This window comes from Schistocerca cancellata, chromosome 10 (genome assembly GCF_023864275.1).
Source record: "Schistocerca cancellata isolate TAMUIC-IGC-003103 chromosome 10, iqSchCanc2.1, whole genome shotgun sequence".
In the NCBI taxonomy this organism is placed as follows: Eukaryota; Metazoa; Arthropoda; class Insecta; order Orthoptera; family Acrididae; genus Schistocerca; species Schistocerca cancellata.
This window is the reverse complement of record NC_064635.1, coordinates 226,911,738-226,933,400: the sequence shown is the minus strand read 5'-3', so window position 1 is coordinate 226,933,400 and position 21,663 is coordinate 226,911,738. Positions and strand designations below refer to the sequence as shown.

Genomic DNA, 21,663 nt, shown 5'->3' with positions numbered 1-21,663 from the left:
ATTTTTGTATTCATAATTAAACCTACTCCTGCATTACCCCTATTTGACTTTGTATTTATAACCCTGTATTCGCCTGACCAAAAGTCTTGTTCCTAACATATCCATTTCCATTTCACCACAAATATACGTACAGAATTTGCGCAAAATGTCTTTACGATCAACAAACGTTGGTCAGTGCTTGTGCTTCCACTTTGAAACGTGAACTGAATGAGCTGTAGAATTTTCAGAGCTATAATACAAGAACATCACAAGGAGACCCGTTTACAGAATACAGTGAAGCCACAGTAAACAAATACTTTCTAACACCCTGTATCTAACTTTCCTGTCAGACAGGTCATCGAGTAAAACAGAAGTAATATCCGGCGTTTCCCTAGGAAGTGTTATAGGCCTTCTGTTGTTTGTGATCTATATTAACGACATAGGAGAAGATCTCAGTAACCGCCTTATATTGTATGCAGATGATGCTCTCATTTACCTTCTTGTAAAGTCATCAGATGACCAAAACGACTTGCAAAATGATTTAAATAAGATATGTGTATGGTGCGAAAAGTAGTAATTGACGCTCAATAAAGAAAAATGTGAAGTTATTCACATGAGTACTAAATTTCGAATACGCGATAAGTCACAAAAATCTGAAGGGTGTAAATTCAACTAAATACTTAGGGATTACAATTGCAAATACTCTAAATTGGAACGATCACGTAGATAATGTAGTGGGTACAGCAAACCAAAGGCTGCGATTCATTGGCAAAAAGAGACTGCTTACACCACGCTTGTCGGCCCTATTCTGGAGTATTGCTGTGAGGTGTGGGATCCGCATCAGGTGGGACTGACGGATCACATCAGAAAAGTACAAAGAAGGGCGGCTCGTTTTGTATTATCGCGAAGTAGGGGAGACAGTGCCACAGACATGATACGTGTATTGGAGTGACAATCATTAAAACAAAGGAGTTTTTCGTTGTGACGGGATCTTCTCATGAAAGTTCAATCAGCAGTTTTCTCCTCCGATTGCGAAAACATTCTGATGGCACCCACCTACATAGGGAGAAATGATCATCACGATAAAATAAGAGAAGTCAGGGCTCACACAGAAAAATTTAAGTGCTCGTTTTTCCCGCGTGCCGTTCGAGAGTGGTAGAGAGACAGTTTGCAGATGGTTCATTGAACACTATGCAGGGCACTTTGTTGTGAATAGCAGAGTAATCACGTAGATGTAGATGAACCATGTTAAGCCATTCTGTTCCTTGGAATTTCTTTGATTATCAAATGCGTTTTCAAAATCTATAATACAAAGATGGGTTTCCCTATTGAACGTGCCACCCACATCCAACTGCGACTGCAGCTAACCCTCAACAGGAGTATGACGATGCTTTGTGGATATGGATCAGCAGCCGGTCAAATATTTATCAAGGAAAATCGCCAACAGTCGTATGTTTTGAGAAGTTATTTTACTTATACAACCAGTTTCTACATCTCATTAATGCCATCTTCAGAATCCCCTGCACTCCATGTACATACAACAATATATATATATATATATATATATATATATATATATATATATATATATATATATCGATACTTGCATAACTGGAGCCACCAGTATCAAGATTCCGTGAATTCGGTTTTCCTCACTGGATAAGGTTAGCCCTCGTTCTACATCCTCTAGGGTTATAACTGAGACTGGTCGTCCTGTCTGGCCCTTCCTGGAATCAAGTAGGTCTCTAGTCTTTTCACTGGCTTATTGCGCTGTTGAACACATGTCTCACCACAACGATACGTTCAGAATTTCGTAAAATGTAACAATAAATGTTTTGTGTATTTTGGTAGAACGAATTAACGGAATCTAGATACGGCTGTCTCTAGTTATGCAAGTATCGATGTGTCTGATCGTCTATACATGGAGTGCATAGGCGCCTTAACATGACATTAATGAAACTGGTTGTCTAAACAAAATAATTTCGCAAAACATACGGCTGTTTGGCGATTTTCCTCGATAAATGCTCAACAGGGTAGTGCGAAATGCATCGGCGAGCCTCAGCAATAAGCTTCTGAGCAAGGGCCACAACATTAGTAGAGTGTGGATAAGTTGAGGATTTGGTTCTGACCCAATGTTCCAAAAGTACTGGTCCATGCAGGGTGGAGTTCGTCGACACCTCACTGCAGACGTCTTCGATTTCTTTCAGGAGACATCCAGAGATGAAATCATTCCGTTGGACACCTTACCATTCACTGCACATCGTGTCGAATGGCCCCCTCGTAGCCCTGATCCCAACCCGTGTTATTACTTCTAATGGGGTTATTTGAAGGACAGAGTCTTCAAAGATGCATCTGCAACCCGCCAGGATGCTGGTACTTTAATTTCTATAGAGATTCGTGCAGTCTAAAATAGTGATCTACAGAACCTTATCACCGAATTCACATGAAGGCTATACGCACTCATTGCTGCAGAAGGAAAGCACTTTGAAAACTTCTCTATTAAAATTCAGGTTATCTGTTATAGCATAAATATCTTAACAAGAACCTATCACCCTGCTTATGCTGTAGCAGGCAAAAACTTTCTATTTTGTGTCACCCTCTACTTAGTTAGTTCCATGTCACACGGACCATCTGCATGATAAATCGTAATAATGTGAAACGAGTCATTTTACATTTCAAATTAATATGTAAATACGTCTATTATATTTTTTGGTTTTCTGTATTTATTATTATTAAATATATAGGTGTGAGTTAGTAATTCCTACCCATCACGTTTTACACATTACAATAATAGAAAGTCGTTTACAGAATAAAGAGAGTTGCCATGAAAAAAATTCTTCAGTCGTTTCCAAATTTTACTTTGCTGTCTGTGGGACATTTTATGTCACTGGGTAAGTTGTTAAAGTTTTAGCTGTGGGTTTATGCACCCCTTTTTTTGCTAAAAACAACATTAATGTAGAGTAATGAATCTCATTTTCGTTTCTGGTATTGTAATTATGTACATCATTGTCCCTTTTGGACTGCAGTGAATTATTTACAACAAACTCCATGAGAGAATGAAAGTACCTTAAAGTACTAGTTAGAATGCCCAATTACTCAAACAAATGTCTTAAAGATGATTATGGGTGAGCACCACATATTATTCTTGCAGCAATGAAGACTTTCTTTTTTAAAGATGAGTTACCCCAATATATTATTCCAGGAAACATTACTGAGTTAAAATATGCAAAATATATCAACTTACTTATTCGTATCACCCCAAGATTTTGAATGATCCTAAGTGCAAGTGTGGCTGAAATAAATAGTTTTAGGAGTTCCAAAATGTACTTTTCACGGTTCACATCTCACCAAAATGGACACTTAGCATATTAGAAGTTCCACCAATTTATTATTTCCTCATTATGTGGTACACTTATATACAGAATTGAATATGTTGTCTTTTTAAACCTGAAGGTGAGACCATTTGCAGGAAACATGTCAATGATACTTTAACCATTACTTCTTGGAATGAATTACAATATTAGTGTCATCTGAAAGAACTAATTCTGATTGTTGTACATCAGACAGAACGTCATTTACACATATGAGGAACAAGATCAGACCTAAGATTGAGCTTTGGGGAGTGCCATATGTGATACCTTTCCAACCAGAGTAATGTCTTCACAATACATTAGTTGAATTACTAAATACAACTATCTGCACTCTTTTGGTTAGATATGACATAATAAATTGTTTCGTTGTAGCTTCAGTCACATCTCTATACATAAATGCTATTAAAAGTCTACATGGACGCCAACATCGTTATAGATATAGGGGGCATAATCACAAAGCCAATGAACACAAATAAACGAGTAAGAAAAGGATGCTGCATTTTCCTGAGAATTTTCAATATACAGAGTGTTGCAGGTGCAATGTTCAGTCATCAGGGATACCATAGAAACGATCATTCTAAACAAAAGGTCTAATAATTCTCAGCTCCAATATGCATACTTCAAGCTCTAGGAGGACTTCTTCAGTAGAAGAGATATGGTTCACAGTAGCGAAGGCGTACAAGTGTTCATAGCTTTTAAGGTAGCAGTCTACATTTTAAATTACATGTTGACTAGACTTTTGTGCTTCTAAAGATTTTTCTTCACATATTCCAGAACATAAACCATATTCCCTGGGACACTGTATTCATAGATTAAGTGAACACTAAATGAAAAATACTGAGTATAATAGGAGATCATGACTCTATATGCAACGCGGTCCTATACGCAAATGACTCGTCACTGATACCACATAATGAAGATGACCTTCAGATGGGTGTCTACCAGTTGCAGCAGGTAGCATCAGAATACAACCTAAAATGTCTGGAGATAAAACGAAAGTCATGGCATTCCAGGCCATCAACCAGTAAGATCAAAATCTGTGTTGAATAATAAAGTTTTGGATCACGCCAAACATTTTAAATACCGGTTGATCAAAAAGTCAGTATAAATTTGAAAATTTAATAAACCGCGGAATAATGTTGATAGAGAGATAAAAATTGGCACACATGCTTGGAATGACATGGGGTTTTATTAGAACAAAAAAAAAAAAAAAAAAAAAGGATTGCTAGACGCGTGAAAGATCTCTTGCGCGCGTCGCTTGGTGATGATCGTGTGCTCAGCCGCCACTTTCGTCATGCTTGGCCTCCCAGGTCCCCAGACCTCAGTCCGTGCGATTATTGGCTTTGGGGTTACCTGAAGTCGCAAGTGTATCGTGATCGACCGACATCTCTAGGGATGCTGAAAGACAACATCCGACGCCAATGCCTCACCATAACTCAGGACATGCTTTACAGTGTTGTTCACAACATTATTCCTCGACTACAGATATTGTTGAGGAATGATGGTGGACATATTGAGCATTTCCTGTAAAGAACATCATCTTTGCTTTGTCTTACTTTGTTATGCTAATTATTGCTATTCTGATCAGATGAAGCGCCATCTGTTGGACATTTTTTGAACGTTTGTATTTTTTTGGTTCTAATAAAACCTCATGTCATTCCAAGCATGTGTGTCAATTTGTACCTCTCTATCTACATTATTCCGTGATTTATTCAGTTTTCAAATTTATACTGACTTTTTGATCACCCGGTATATAAAATGTTACACAGTGTGGAGTGGACCAAAAATTAAATAAATGTGTTTGTTCATGTGAAATGATTATTAAAAATTAGCACACTAAAGCCAGGAAAAACCCAGCCGAATTCTTATAAAATCACAGTGTTTCGGTCGTCATCGTATTGTGCTCTTGCGCCAGAACATTATGACTGACTTCTACCGCCGCGCGGGATTAGCCGAGCGGTCTCAGGCACTGCAGTCATCGACTGTGCGGCTGGTCCCGGCGGAGGTTCGAGTCCTCCCTCGGGCATGGGTATGTGTGTGTGTTTGTCCTTAGGATAATTTAGGTTAATTAGTGAGTAACCTTAGGGACTGGTGACCTTAGCAGTTAAGTCCCATAAGATATCGCACACAATTGAACATGTTTTTTAACTGACTTCTACTAACTTTCGTCCATTTTTTGGAAATAATGTAGCAGCGATTCTGCATGGCATGGGTTACATAAGTTCTTGGTAGGTTTCCGGAGGTTTGTGGCACGACACGTCTAGGAATGGGTCACGCATTTCCAATAAATTATGGGCCGATGATTTGTGGATGCGGAGCCGCTGCCCGACAGCGTCCTAGATGTGTTCCATTGGGTTTACATCAGATGAATTTGGTGGCCAAAAAATTTACGTCATTTCAATGTCCTGCTCCTCGAACGACTGGCCTCAAGGTATGAACAGATTTCTTGACGGAAGAGGCCACTGGCTTCGGGGAAGACATGAACATAAAGGGATGCAGGTGGCCCACAATAATGTTCATCTATTCCGCAGCTGCCACGGTGCCTTTTACTATTAGCACAGGCCCCATGGAGGACTAGGTGAGTGCCCCCATAGCATAATACTTTCCACAGCGGCTGGTAACTGCGGAGACGTCCAGCCGTTGGCCTGGAGGAGGATGTATCCAGGCGTAACCATCCATCTGGCGTTACAAGAAACGTGGTTTACCCCGACAGGTGACAGTTTTCCATTGATTCCGTGCCCACTGCTATCTTAAGATGAAACCTTCCCGTATCATCTATACCTCTTTTGTTTCTCAACCTTCTCTTTTACAATAACCTATATAACCTTCCCTTAGGATTTCTATCCCTTGCTTAATAATAACAAATGAAATCTTCCCTTTGAAATTTATTCTCTTTCTCTATCTTCGCATACAAATTTAATAGCTGTTTTTTAAAAGTGATTTTCAGATTATTTCGACGAAACATAGAATGTGTCGTCATCGTGGCCGTCAGTCGTTCTCTGCAATAACCCAAAACTGTTCCTTACCTTTTTTACTGTTACTGGATCGCCATCTGACTGCTACATCGAACTGCGACATGAATATACTTACTCTGGTTTACTATACTCTATTAACTACTTATGGACTGTCATAATAAGTGGCTGTATTTATTACCAAAGCTGACGTTATTCTTTAATAGCAAAGCTGACGTTATTCTTTAATTGATTTCACTGAAGTTACGTAATTCATAGTTACACTTTTTCTTTACAACAATGATATTTTTGCAAAGTTTTATGTTGATGGTTTTTGGGGTGGATTATAATCAGTAATGCAACATTGCTTGCAAAAATTAATTATATTCTGAAAACGCTTGAAATATTTACTGTTGGTAATGAAATGATTTTACAAACGTTCAAATGGGACTTACTTTTTACAATAATCTTACAACTAGCAATGAGCAAACATACCTTCAGTAGTCTTGAGTTTCTCAAAACATTAATTCAATAATATTAGTTCCTCTTATGATAATAGTTAGATGATGTCTCTGTACATCCGTTTATAATCTCTTGTAAATCATAGCTAGTGACTGGCAGGCACACCGCTCCTCTCAACCTCTCGCTTCAGACCTGCTACCGACTCGCTTCATACCTCGCTTACTACTGACTTCCTACGAACGCTAAAACGCGGTCTCTCCCGCCAACAATGCTTTCTGGTGCAGACAATGCCTGCTACCATTACAAAATGTATCAATGCGCGGTCTTTCGCGCTCTTTTCTTAAAATGTATCCATACGCGGTCTCTCTTGTCAACAATTCTTTGGTGCAGACATTTCCTGCTACCACAATTATTTCCAACATGACAAATATTAATTATTCCTACTTAATCCTATTAATAAAATATAAACATCTTTCATAAATTGTGATTTGACAATAGACAATAGAAAGAAATATACACGTCTTACAAAAATGCAGATACAATTTAAGTTTCACAGAGAGCATTCTGCGGCATTGGTCCCTTACCTACCTTTCATTTATCGCGAATCTCTCGCCCAGGACAAAGTGCCAGGCCACTGGGAGATTCCTGTCTAAGAGAAAGGTGAAATAACGGACCCACACAGCTACAGACCACTATCCTTAAAGTCGGTTGGCTGCAGAATTTCTGAACACATTGTAGGTTCGAATATAATAAATTTTCTTGAAACAGAAAACCTTCTGTCCACAGATCAACACGGAAAGCATCATTCATGCGATACTCAGGGTCCTCTTTGCCCACATGATATTCTACAAAGCGAGTATCGAGGGCAACGGACAAATTTCATATTACTAGATTTCCGGAGAGCGTTTGATACGGCGCCACTGCACATTGTTGACGAAAGTCTGAGCATACGGATTAGTTTCCCAGCTATGTGAGTGTCTCGAAGACTTCCCAAGTAACAGTACGCTGTATTCGACGGTGAGACAACGGTCTCGCCAGGAGTGCCCCAGGGAAGTGTGGTGGGGCCGCTCATACGCTGTCTGCGCATAAGTGATCCGACGGGCAGGGCGAGCGGCAGTTTGCAGCCGTCTGCCGATGACGCTGTGGTGTATGGGAAATGTCGTAGTTCAGTGACTATAGGAATATGAAAGATGGCTTGGACAGAATTTGTAGTTGGTACGCCCTAAATGTAGAAAAATGTAAGTTAATGCAGGTGAGTAGGAGAAAAAAATTCTGTAATCTTCGAATACAGCATTAGTGCGGTGCTATTTGACATAGCTACATCGATTAAATATCTAGGCGTAACGTGGCAAAGCGGTATGAAATGGAATGGGCACTTTAGAGTGGTAATAAGTAAGGCGAATATTAGACTTCGTTCTATTGGGAGACTTTCAGCACAGTAGCTCATCCACGAAGGAGACGACGCATAAAACGCTGGAATGGCCCATTTTTGTGTTCTTTTAGAGTGTTTCGGATATGTACCAGGTCGGGACAGGATTCGAACCTGCGACTGTAGCGGTCACGCGGCTCCAGACTGAAGTGCCTAGAACCGCTCGGCCACTTCGGCCGGCTACCAGGTTGGTTTAATGGGAAGCTAGTAAAAATTCAGAGGGGAGATGCTACGTTTCATAAAAACCAAAAACAGGCCAAAGTTGCAAATTTTCTTTTCGCTATTTACTCGATGATTAGTTTCAGGCTAGGAGCTATTTTCATTGAATAAATAAAAAAAGTGAAATTCCGACTTTGGCTAATTTGTAGCTGTACTGATTAACAGAATTTGCTGACCTGCAATCATTCCAGAATGCTGCAAGTTCGCTGGCCGCGGTGGCCGAGCGGTTCTAGGCGCTTCACTGCGGAACCGCGCTGCTGCTACGGTCGCAGGTTCGAATCCTGCCTTGGGCATGGATGTGTGTGATGTCCTCAGGTTAGTTAGGTTTATGTAGTTCTACGTCTAGGGGACTGATGACCTCAGATGTTAAGTCCCATAGTACTTAGAGCCATTTGAACCTTTTTTGCTGCAAGTTCGTTGCTAGACTTGTTAGCCGTAAATTCTGTCAGCAGGCAAGTATTACGGAAATTCTTCGTGAACTTAAATGTGAATCCTTGGAGGAAAGACTACGTTCTTTTCGCAAGACACTATTAACGAAATTTGGAGAATTGGTATTTGAGGTTGGCTGCAGAGAGGTTCCACTGCAGCCAACATACGTTTCGCGTAAGGACAACGTAGGTAAGACGCAAGAAATAAGGACTTGTACGAAGGGTTTTGGATAGTCGTTTTTCCCTCCCTCTGCTTGCGAGTGGAACAAGAAAGTACTGGTACTTGGTACCCTCCGCCATGCACCGAACTTTGGCTTGAGGAGTGTAGATGTAGCTGTAGATAGAGATGTAGATGTAACTGATGTAGATTGGATACTCATGGGAAAACGATGGAGCCGTCTGTTAAAGATCCCGTGTTCAAGAATGTGTGCTAAACAGTGGCCTGCAAAACACTTGTGCCCGGGCCACAACTGTTCTGTCGTCAGATCTGCTCCAAATCGCCACCTATCCTGCTTTACAGATGGGTCAGCCTTCGACCTACACGTTCTCTCCCAGCCTTCATAGTGTTTCGGTTCATCTACATCTACATGGTTACTCTGCAATTCACACTTATGTGCCTGGCACAGGATTCATCGAACCATTTTCACACTACTTCTCCACCATTCCACTCTCGACTGGCTCGTTGTAAAAACGAACACCTAAACCTTTCCGTTCGAGCTCTGATTTCTCATATTTTATTATGATGATCATTTCTCCCTACGTAGGTCGGTGTCAGAAAAATATTTTCGCGTTCGGAAGAGAAAGTTGGTGCTTGAAATTTCGTGAACAGATCTCGCCGCAAAGAAAACCGCCTTTGTTTCAGTGACTGACACTCCAACTCGCGTATCATATCAGTAACACTCTCACCCCTACTGCGCGATAACACGAAACGGGCTTCCCTTCTTTGCACTTTTTCGATGTCCTCCATCAATTCTACCTGGTAAGGATCCCAGCAATATTCCAGCAGAGGACGGACAAGTGTAATGTAGGCTGTCTCTTTAGTGGGTTTGTCGCATCTTCTAAGTGTTCTGCCAACAAAGCGTAGTCTTTGTTTCGCCTTCCCCACAACTTTATCTATATGGTCTTTCCTATTTAAGTTTCTCGTATTTGTAATTCCTAGCTATTTAGTCGAATTGCCAGCCCTTAGATTTGTGCGATTTATCGTATACCCAAAATTTATCGGATTTCGTTTAGTACCCATGTGGATGACCTCACACTTTTCTTTGTTTAGTGCCAGTTGCCACTTTTCGCACCATACAAAAATTCTCTCTAGATCATTTTGTAATTGGAATTGATCGTCTGATGATTTTACTAGACGGTAAATTACAGCGTCATCTGCAAACAATCTAAGGGGACTGCTCAGATTATCACCTAGATCATTTATGTAAATCAGGAACAGCAGAGGGCCTATGACACTACCTTGCGGAACGCCAGATATCACTTCTATTCTACTCGATGATTTACCATCTATCACTACGAACTGTGACCTATCTGAGAGCAAATCACGAATCCAGTCACACAACTGAGACGATACTCCATATGCACGCAATTTGATTAATAGTCGCTTGTGAGGAACGGTATCAAAAGCCTTCTGGAAATCTAGGAATATGGAATCGATCTGAGATCCCTTGTCGACAGCATTCATTACTTCATGGGAATAAAGAGCTAGCTGCGTTGCACAAGATTTTCTGAATCCGTGTTGGTTTTGTATCAGTAAGTCATTTTCTTCAAGGTGATTCATAATGTTCGAGTACAGTATATGCTCCAAGATCCTAATGCAAATTGAGGTTAGTGATATGGGTCTGTAATTCAATGGGTTACTCCTATTTCCTTTCATGAATATTGGTGTAACTACTTTCCAGTCCTTAGGAACAGACCTTTAGTCAAGTGAGCGTTTGTATATGATTGCCAAAAAAGGCGTTATTGTGACTGCGTATCCTGGAAGGAACCTGGTTCGTGTACCATCTGGACCGGAAGACTTGCCTTTCTTAAGAGATTTGAGCTGTTTCGCAACACCTAAGTTATCCACTTTTATTTCACTCAAGCTAACAGCTGTTCCGGTTTCGAATTCTGAAATATTTACTTCGTCTTCTTTCGTGAAGGAATTACGGAAAACTGTGTTTAGTAACTCCGCTTTAGTGGCACCATCAACGGTAACATTTCCATCGCGCACTGTACTCTGCTACCTAAATAACGAACGATTCATAGAACCAATAAGCGCCTCTGTTAAACCGTCGGTCACGAAGTGCATCTACTCACTTGCAACACGTGACGTCTCTTCCCACTAATCAAAAAGCTGTGTGGGCCACTTCCCTGTGTGGCATTGACCACGCCCACTGACAAGGCTGAGCATGCAGGGTGTGAAGTAAGAGAAGTGTGTGTGTGCGTGTGTGTGTGCGTGTGTGTGTGTGTGTGTGTGCTCACCATGACCATCAAAGGTTAAATTTCTGTATTAGGTTATTGTATAGCTGTCATGGACTGGAGAAGTGTGAATGTTCACGATATGGGTACTCACCATGTGGGCGATGGCTATTATCTGCGCCGCCTTGCGCATGTCCTTGGCACAGCATTTCCGCGTCTCCCAGGGCACTGCATCCAGATCTAGCATCACGTGTCACCTGGAAACATAAACCGAGTGAGAGTCCAGTTGTTCACTGAGATTCTGTTACGTTGCTAAGCTCCCATCTTCACATACCGCCACCTGCTACCCATGTTGACACTGTGCCCCAGCTGTTAGCGCGAATGCGGCATCTGAAAGCAGGTGTTACAGATGTATTACATTACATTACATTTATCGTTTTCCATGGATCCCTTGGAGTCTCTGGGATCTGGAAATAGTTAAAGTTTTTCTTTTACTCAGATACATGGATATTGTACAATTCTAAGGCAGACAGAGTTATGAGCTATAATCTTTGTAAAGATATTCATCGATGGAGTAGAAGGAGTTGGCCAACAGGAAGTTCTTTAATTCACTCTGAAACCGATCTTTATCACTTACAAGACCTTTTATATGCTCTGGTAAGTTACTGAATATACGAGTACCCATGTATTTGACTCCTTTTTGTACTAATGTTAAGCTTTTATAGTCCTTATAGAGATTGTTTTTGGTTATGGAATTATAATCATGTTTTGCACTATTTTGTGTAAAAAGAGACATGGAAATGACAAAGGACATCAATAAGTATATGTACTGAGAACTAGTAGTTGGAATATTAAGTTTCTTAAAGAGGTCTCTGCATGATGATCTATGACTGACACCAGATATAATTCTAATGACTCGTTTCTGAATTTTGAAAATGTTCTCTTTGTGAGAGGACTTTCCCCAAAAGATGATTCCATAACTCATTATTGAATGGAAGTAGGCCGAAAAACCTAACTTCCTCATTTTTAAATCACCTGTTTCTGCTATCATGCGTGCTGCAAATGTAGCTGAACTATGGCGTTTCATAAGTCTAGAGTGTGAGTTTTCCTGTTTAGGCTGTGGTCAATTCGTAGCCCTAAAAATTTTACACTGTCTACAGCTTTAATTTCGTTCTTTGAATACATTATACTTACAGGGGCACGTATTCTTTGTGAGGTACTAAACTGTATGTACTGGGTCTTTTGAAAATTCAGTGACAATCCATTTGCTGTGAACCACCCACTGATACTTACAAATATTTCACTAGCTGATTGCCCAGTGAGATCACGGGTACTGTTTTTTATACCGATACTTGTATCATCTGCAAATAAGACAAAATTTGCATTTTGTCACACTGCGTATGGAAGGTCAACAAAGGACCTAAAATAGAGCCCTGGGGCTATATAGTGGATGTTGAGCCATCTACACCTACATCTACATGGGTAGTCCGCAAATCACATTTAAGTGCCTGGCAGAGGGTTCATCAACTACATTCACAGCAATTCTCTATTACTCCAATCTCGTACAGCGAACACCAATATCTTTCGTTGCGAGTTCTCATTTTATGATGATGATCGTTTCTCGCTACGTAGGTCGGCGTCAACATAATATTTTCGCATTCGGAGGAGAAAGCTGGTGACTGATATTTCTTGAGAAGATTCCGTAGCAACTAAAACGCCCTTGGTTTTATTATGTCCACCCCAAATCCTGTATCAATTTCAGTCACACTCTCTCCCCTATTTCACGATAGTACAAAACGTACTGCCGTTCTTGAACTTTTCTTGATGTGTTCCGTCAATCCTATCTGGTAAGGATCCCAAACCATGCAGCAGTATTCTACAGTAAAAGAGGACGGACAAGTTTAGGCAGTCTCTTTAGTAGATCTGTTACATTTTCTAAGTGTCATGCAAATAAAACGCAATCTTTCGTTAGCCTTCCCCACAACATTTTCTATGTGTTCCTTCCGAATTAAGTTGATCGTAATTGTAATTCCTAAGTATTTAGTTGAATTTACCGCTTTTAGATTTGACTGATTTATCGTCTAACCGAAGTTTAAAGGAATCCTTTTAGCACTCATGTGGATGACCGCATACTTTTTGTTATTTAGGGTCACTTGGCAAATTTTACATCATACACATATCTTTTCTAAATCGTTCTGCAATTTGTTTTGATTTTCTAATGACTTTACTAGTCTGTAAACGACAGCATCATCTGCAATCAGCCTAAGACGGCTGCTCAGATTGTCTCCTAAATAGTTTATATACATAAGAAATAGCAGAGGGCCTACAATATTGCCTTGTGGAACGCCAGATATCATTTCTGTTTCACTCGATGACTTTCCGTCAGTTGTTACGAACTATGACCTCTCTGACAGGAAATTACGAATTCAGTCATATAAATGGGACGATATTCAACAAGCACAGGATGTCACTACAAGCCGCTTGTATTGTACAGTGTCAAAAGCCTTCTGGAATAAATTTGAAATCCCTTGTCAATACACTCAACACTTCATGTGAGTATAGAGCTAGTTGTGTTTCACAAGAAGGATATTTGCTAAATCCCTGTTGACTGTGTGTCAGTAGATGGTTTTCTTCGAGGTAATTCGTAATATTTGAACACAATATATGTTATATGTTTCAAAATCCTGCTACATATCACCGTTAATGATGTGAGCCTGTAATTTAGTGGATTACTCCTACTGCCTTTCTTGAACATTGGTGTGTCCTGTACAACTTTCTAGTCTTTGGTACGGGTCTTTCGTCGAGCGAACGGTTGTATATGATTGTTAAGTATGGAGCTATTGTATCACCATACTCTGAAAGGAACGTAACTGGTATATAGTGTGGACCGGAACTTGCTTTGTTAAGTGATTTAAGTTGCTTCACTCCTCCGAGGATATCTACTTCTACGTCACTCGTGTTGGGAGCTGTTCAGTTTGAATTTTGAAATACGAGGATTGGAACTTAAATAGTGGAAACTATTTATTCACAACCAATACGTAAGAGTTACATGTTTGCACCTGTTATTGTCCTTCAAAGTAGTCACCAGCGTTGTGTAGAACCCGTTGCCAGCGATGTGGAAGGCGTACTATACAGTTAGCAGAGCCTATTCTGTTGATGGTGCGAATGGAGCGGTCTACTGCCTGTCGAATCTCTGGAACAGTTCTGAAGCGAATGCCACGAAGTGGTTCCTTCATCGTCGGAATGAAATCAAAGTCACAAGGACTTAAGTCCGTGGAGTATGGTGGGTGGTACAGTACTTCCCAGTCCCATCGACCGAAAAGAGTAGCCACAGCTTGCGCTGTATGCGCTCGCGCATTTCCGTGTGAAATGATGGGTAGGCTGCGCAGAAAATGTCGCCGCTTCTTTCGGAAAGATATTCGCAGGTAATGCTCCGAAAACGAACAGTAATTGACGGTCTGCCGTGGAGGAACGTAAAGCGTTGGTACACGAGAATCACCAGTTTTTAGACCGCTCCATTCGCACCACCAACAGAACAGGCTCTGCTAACGGTATACTGCACCTTCCAAATCGCTGGCTACGGGTTCTACACAACGCTGGTGACTACTTTGAAGGACAGTAACAGGTGCAAACATGCAACTCTTTTGTATCGGTTGTAAATAAATAGTTACCACTACTTAAGTTCCAACCCTCGTATTTACTTCGTCATCTTTGGTGAAGGAATTTCGGGAAGCTGTGTTCAGTAACTCTGCTTTTGCGGCACTGTCGTCGACAGTATTTCCATTGCTATCGCGCAGAGAAGGCATTGATTTTGTTTTGCGCTAGCATACTACACATACAAGCCGTGTTCGCAGCTGGACATTAAAACCGCTTCCAAATGGTTGAGATCCTGATGAATGACGTAATATTGAAATTCAGGATTTACACTGATGAGCCAAAACACGACGCCCGCCGCTCCCCATTATGTGGAATACCACCTGTTGGCGTCGCGGGCACGTGACGCGGTAAGGGATGATGATGATGATGATGATGATGTTTGGTTTGTGGGAGACTCAACTGCTCGGTCATCAGCGCCCGTACAAAGTCCCAATTTTTACACGGTCCAATTTTTACACAATCTAATCTAGTTACTGTTGCAATGATGATGATGATGATGATGATGATGAAATGATGAGGGCAACGCAAACACCCAGTCCCCGGGCACAGAAAATCCCCAACCCAGCCGGGAATCGAACCCGGGACCCTGTGATCGAGAGACAGCAACGCTAGCCACTAGACCACAAGCTGCGGACAGCGACGATAAGAGCCGCAAATGGGAAAATACACTGACAAGGAGACGGCACGACCGAGGGATCGGGCATTTGTCCGAAACTTTGTGTGGTGAAAGAGGACCCCTAACACCTCACGTGGTTAAAATATTAGGACGCACCACTCGGAAAATCCTGGGAAAAATCAATTCAAAGTTTCTTAGGTGCCTTATGAGTATAAAATGTTAGTCCACTGCCGACCCGACGTCTGGCCCACATGGTTAGCACTCGGACCCTTACGCCAGAGGTTTTGGGTTCGATTCTTCCTGCGGCACATTTTTTTTTCTTCTGTAGCTTGCAAAATTGCAGCGCATTGCTACAGAAGAATCGTGAAATTAATTTCCAGGAAGATTGTATAAAAAGTCAATCTATAATTCACCGTCAATTATCGTCACCAATATTCCGAGACATGATTCAATATGCCTGGTTTGCCTCAAAATTATCAGAAACTCAAAACATTATCGTAAATGTTAATGGGGTATGTTTTTGTACAGATATATTGCAAACACCCTGTGACTGAAAAAAAATATCCGCCTTTATATGTTGCGTTAAGATGTCGCAAAAATTATTGCTTTGTTTGTTTTTACGATAATTACCACTGCGGTGACTGGAATACTCGCTTTCACATTCGGAAGGTGGCAGGGGTAAAATACAGGGAGCGAAAGGCTATTTACAATTTGTACAGAAACCAGATGGCAGTTATAAGAGTTGAGGGGCATGAAAGGGAAGCAGTGGTTTGGAAGGGAGTGAGACAGGGTTGTAGCCTCTCCCCGATATTATTCAATCTGTATATTGAGCATGCAGTAAAGGAAACAAAAGAAAAATTCGGAAAAGGTATTAAAATCCATGGAGAAGAAATAAAAACTTTGAGGTTCGCCGATGACATTGTAATTCTGTCAGAGACAGCAAAGGACTTTGAAAAGCAGTTGAACGGAATGGACAGTGTCTTGAAAAGAGGGTATAAGATGAACATCAACAACAGGAAAACGAGGATAATGGAATGTAGTCGAATTAAGTCGGGTGATGCTGAGGGAATTAGATTAGGAAATGAGACACTTAAAGTAGTAAAGGAGTTTTGCTATTTGGGGAGCAAAATAACTGATGATGGTCGAAGTAGAGAGGATATAAAATGTTGACTGGCAATGGCAAGGAAAGCGTTTCTGAAGAAGAGAAATTTGTTAACATGGAGTATTGATTTAAGTGTCAGGAAGTCATATTAACAGAATGTTCCGTCGGTTCTTGGTAGAACAACATTATAATAATAAATGAAAAGCACCAGTTTGCTTTTGTTCTACAATATTGTAGAACAAAAGCAAACTGGTGCTTTTCATTTATTATTGTCAGGAAGTCGTTTCTGAAAGTATTTGTATGGAGTGCAGCCATGTATGGAAGTGAAACATGGACGATAACTAGTTTGGACAAGAAGAGAATAGAAGATTTCGAAATGTGATGCTACAGAAGAATGCTGAAGATTAGAGGGCTAGATCACATAACTAATGAGGAGGTATTGAATAGGATTGGGGAGAAGAGAAGTTTGTGGTACAACTTAACTAGAAGAAGGGATCGGTTGGTAGGACATATTTTGAGGCATCAAGGGATCACCAATTTAGTATTGGAGGGCAGCGTGGAGGGTAAAAATCGTAGAGGGAGACCAAGAGATGAATACGCTAAACAGATTCAGAAGGATGTAGGCTGCAGTAGGTACTAGGAGGTGAAGAAACTTGCACAGGATGGAGTAACATGGAGAGCTGCATCAAACCAGTCTCAGGACTGAAGACCACAACAACAACTACTACAAAAACCACTGCGGTTCTTGTTTATAATTATTATATGTATAAAAACTAAATGTTTCCCAATCGACTTTGTTATTTTGATTAAAAACCCAATGTTTCCCCTCATATAATTTACAATTGAAAATGGAAAACCCACCGCCATGAATTGTGTTGTAGGACAAAAAGAAAATAATTTTTATTCAGTAATGTAACTAATTTGTTAAAGATAATGTAGGTTTGCAAATTTTTCTGAATAATTGGTGCACTAACAAAAGAAAATGAAAGAGACGAAAAAGAAGTGCCAGAGGAGGAATCGAACCCGAGACCTCTGGCGTAAGACTCCGAAGCCTAAACATCTACGCCAGACGGCGGCTCGGCCACCGAGTAACATTTTATACTCATAAGGCACCTAAGAAACTTCGGATCGATTTTTCCCGGGATTTTCCGGGTAGTGTGTCCACGTGACGTGTTAGGTGTCCTCTTTCACAACACAAAATTTCGGACAAATCCCCGACCCCACGGTCGTGCCGTCTCCTTGTGAGTTAAGCGACTGTCACAAAGAGTACTTTATTACGGACTGGCGCCTGCAAAAGAGCACCTCGAAAGCGGCGAAGCAGATTGCCTGACGACGTGCCACTGTCGTGGGCATCTACGTAAAGTCGTTGATGGATGGGAGAAGCCTCACCGCGATGTAGAGGTGAGAGGACTGCTGGCCCTCTGAAATGGGACAGGCGGCGATACGTGTGGACATGCGGCGTCACAGAACAATTCTTGCGCAGGCGAAAGTATTCTGGAGCACATTGTTCGGCGCATGTTGTTAACACGGATCTTCGCAGCAGACAGCCCATACATATACTCATACCGACAGCATCAGTTTCGACTGCAGTGGGCACATAATCATCAAAAGTGCTAAAAGTGCTCCGTGGGTCACTGATAACGTGCGCCAGGTCGGGTGAGTCACATTACTTGTCACCAAACCACGGGCAGTCGCATTTCTTGTTACCAGGCTGTGGATCAGTGGAAACTTGTCATCTAGGCGAATGAGTCTCGTTTCTTGTTACCAGACCGTGCATTTATGGAAACGTGTCGCCTAATTGGATGAGTCGCATTTCTTGTTGTATCAGGTCAATCGTTTGTGGTCGAAGACACCATCATCCAGGTGAACAGCTATTCAAGACATGCACCGCATGACACACGGAGACCAGTAGGATAGTATTATATTATGGCGGACATTCATCAGGGCTTCCAATGGGGCTGTATGGAGTTCATAAGGTGAACCAACTCGATATGAATCAGGTGGTCGTAATTTCGTCGCTCATCAGTGTCTTTGCTATCAGAAAAAATAAACAGAATATGTTTTAAAAAACCAAGCCATAGGAAAAAGTGTACCAGATGCCATAACAGAACAGCTTTTATTTTTTTGTGGAATGCGGTCACAAAAATCAGGGGGCATTCTGTCTAAAGCAAGTGGTCTACCATTGATCGAGTGCAAAACGTTAATGTCTGCGTGTAGAACCTGGTCTTAGTGTGAACCAGGTGCATTGGAAATGTCGTTCCATAACGTTCGTTCCATAAGAGAAAACCGTGGTACAAATAACCTTGAGTAGGCAAAAATTCTTATATTTCGAGATGGATAGCTTTTATAGGTCTTAATTTCTGAGAATGTGCGTCAGGAGCACACCATGTATAGAAATGACACATGTACTGTGGGAAAACCTGAAAGACAGGTAATCTAAATGTTTGAGATGTGCCACTACAAAAGCAGATTTGAAATTAAACAGACTGATAAGATAAGCAAGATAAGATGTAAGTTCTCCGCAGGATCGACATGGAGAAGAACGCTAACTAATCTCCAGAATGAATCTTCACTGTGCACTGGAACGTGCCCTGGTTTCAATCTCCCTGTCGGATTAAAACTTTGGACGTTTGTCTTTCGCGGTCACCTGCCCTACCGACTGAGCATTCCAAGCACGACTCACGACCCATTCTTCACAGCTTTTCTTCTACTAATACCTCATCTCCTGCCTTCCCAACTTCCATCCTTTCTCCTAGGAGCGCTAGTCCCGCAAGGTTTGGAAGTTAAGAGATGAGCTGCTGGCGGAAGTAAAGCTGTGCACGTAAAAAACAAAGCTGGAAGTTCGAGTCCCAGTCTGGTACATTGTTTTAATTTGCCATGAAATTTCACTAAGTAATGCTTCCTCGTCGCCGCTTTTTGCCTTGTGTACAGTTTATTTATAGGTCTTCCGCACTTACATTCTACACCGACATCGTTCATGCAAGGGTGGTTATGCTTAAAGTTTTGCTGCTCGAGTGGACACCCACGAAAAACGATTGAACCTAGCACATTGAAACTATGCGGAAACATTTTTAAGGACAGGGGAAAAGAAATAACGAATAAATCGGTGGTAATGATCGAAGCAGACGAAATGAATTAAAATTTGTGCTGCAGCCGGGACTCAAACCCGGGTCTTCTTGTTTCCTCGGCAGAAATGCTAACCGTAACACCACCGGAGTACGATGATCAACGTTGCTGCATGAACTATTTAAGCTTAGTGACCTTCCCAACACGAACTTCAATTCATTTTCCCCTCACATATTGCCAATATCGGAGAGCCCTGGCAATAGTGTCAATATGTAGGGAAAAAATGAATTGAAGCAGATAATAAAAGGAGACTTAAAGGTCTCAGGGAAACATTTAATTATAAGAATAAATCTGTGACAGAAACACATTTTAATTTACGGTGGGATGTTAACATTTCTTAATTGCGTACCGTGTTTACTTTCCACGTTACAGACGTTGCTCAAAATGACGACTGTCTGCATCCACGACAACCTGGAACCGCATAAGTGGCTGCTCCGCTGATGCCCGAAGCATCTCAGGTGAGATGTTGGCTACCTCACTCGCTATCATCATCTGCAGCCTCCAGCGTTTGTTAGCGTCCCCTTCAGGTAAACCCCACAGCCAGAGTACACATGGGTTCAAATGTGATGCTCTTGGCGGTCATGCAGTTTGGAGTGATCGACCAACGATTCAGTTTTGTCCAAATGTGTTACGGAGTCTACAGTACCTCTCTCCCGGCAGAACGGATCACACGTTGGCGAAGCAGATCAGAATGACGTGTGCCATTCACGCTGCATGTTCTTTGTCCCTGGGTTCTGAGTGCTTCAGTGCCGGCGCCTAACGGCAAATCGTGACACTAACACCAGTAACAATGCAAATCCTACAGCGCACAGTCTGAACGTCATAATAATAATAATAATAATAATAATTTCGCGTGGCTCTTTGTTCCTACAGTATATAGTTGGGTAACCAAACGGTAAATAATTTCCCGTCTACACTGGCTGCAGGTATTAAAATCCATGGGGAAGAAATAAAAACTTTAAGGTTCGCCGATGACATTGTAATTCTGTCAACGACAGCAAAGGACTTGGAAGAGCAGTTGAACGGAATGAACAGTGTCTTGAAGGGAGGATATAAGATGAACATTAACAAAAGCAAAACGAGAATAATGGAATGTAGTCGAATTAAGTCGGGTGATGCTGAGGGAATTAGATTAGGAAATGAGACACTTAAAGTAGTAAAGGAGTTTTGCTATTTGGGGAGCAAAATAACTGAGGATGGTCGAAGTAGAGAGGATATAAAATATAGACTGGCAGTGGCAAGGAAAGCGTTTCTGAAAAAGGGAAATTTGTTAACATCGAGTATAGATTTAAGCGTGAGAGGTGGCACGAGCCCCCTCCCATATTTCTATCTTACGATTCTCCTCTCTAATTGGATGCGGTGGAAAGTCGCTATTCCTTCACACGCGGACTTCCCACGCAGCGTCTCTCGTCACCCGGGTGGTCCGGTGACAGGCGGGCTCTGCTGACTTTGAAAGCGTTAAGCCGACGGGTGTGAGGAAGTCGAGTGAATACTTTGCAGACGCCGACATTGTCAAAAGACACGCCCGGAGGGGTCTGAAGTAGCGGCTGGGCTAGAAGTTCCGTTACTTCATAGAAACTTAGCGAAAACACTTTCTGGCGGGCTATCAGCGAGGCGTGGGAATGACTTATGTACCCAGGCAGTTGTGGCGGGAAAATTCCCGCGCTTTCTGCAAAATAGTAACTGTGATTGGCTTGCTCAGGGCATAGCTCCGTGACGTAGCAAAATCGGCGCAGAAATTGGCGCCAAGAATCTCCATTGGTGGAATGGTAGTGTTCCGGCAATGGAGTGGAATTTTCCGCCGGTTTTCGAGTTGCTGATTGGAACGTTTAACCACGGCCACTGTCATGGGGTCGGGAATGTTGTGTGTTCGGCCTGTACGGGTGCTCTAGGTAGTCGGGTCTCGCCTTTCGGTCGAGGACG

General features: G+C 41.6%; 1 protein-coding gene across 2 annotated transcripts in view; it reads right to left on the bottom strand.

The window, feature by feature from the left end:
• Positions 1 to 21,663, bottom strand: part of LOC126106559 (uncharacterized) — a 173,207-nt gene that overhangs the window by 67,161 nt on the left and 84,383 nt on the right. Inside the window, exon 2 of one of the 2 annotated variants that reach the window (XM_049912897.1) lies at positions 11,394 to 11,496. The exons of the other annotated variant lie outside the window; for it this stretch is intronic. Within the exon in view, the coding sequence (XP_049768854.1) occupies positions 11,394 to 11,486 (93 nt within the window). The 5' untranslated portion in view covers positions 11,487 to 11,496. The remainder of the gene's footprint in view (positions 1 to 11,393; positions 11,497 to 21,663) is intronic. 2 annotated transcript variants of the gene reach the window in all.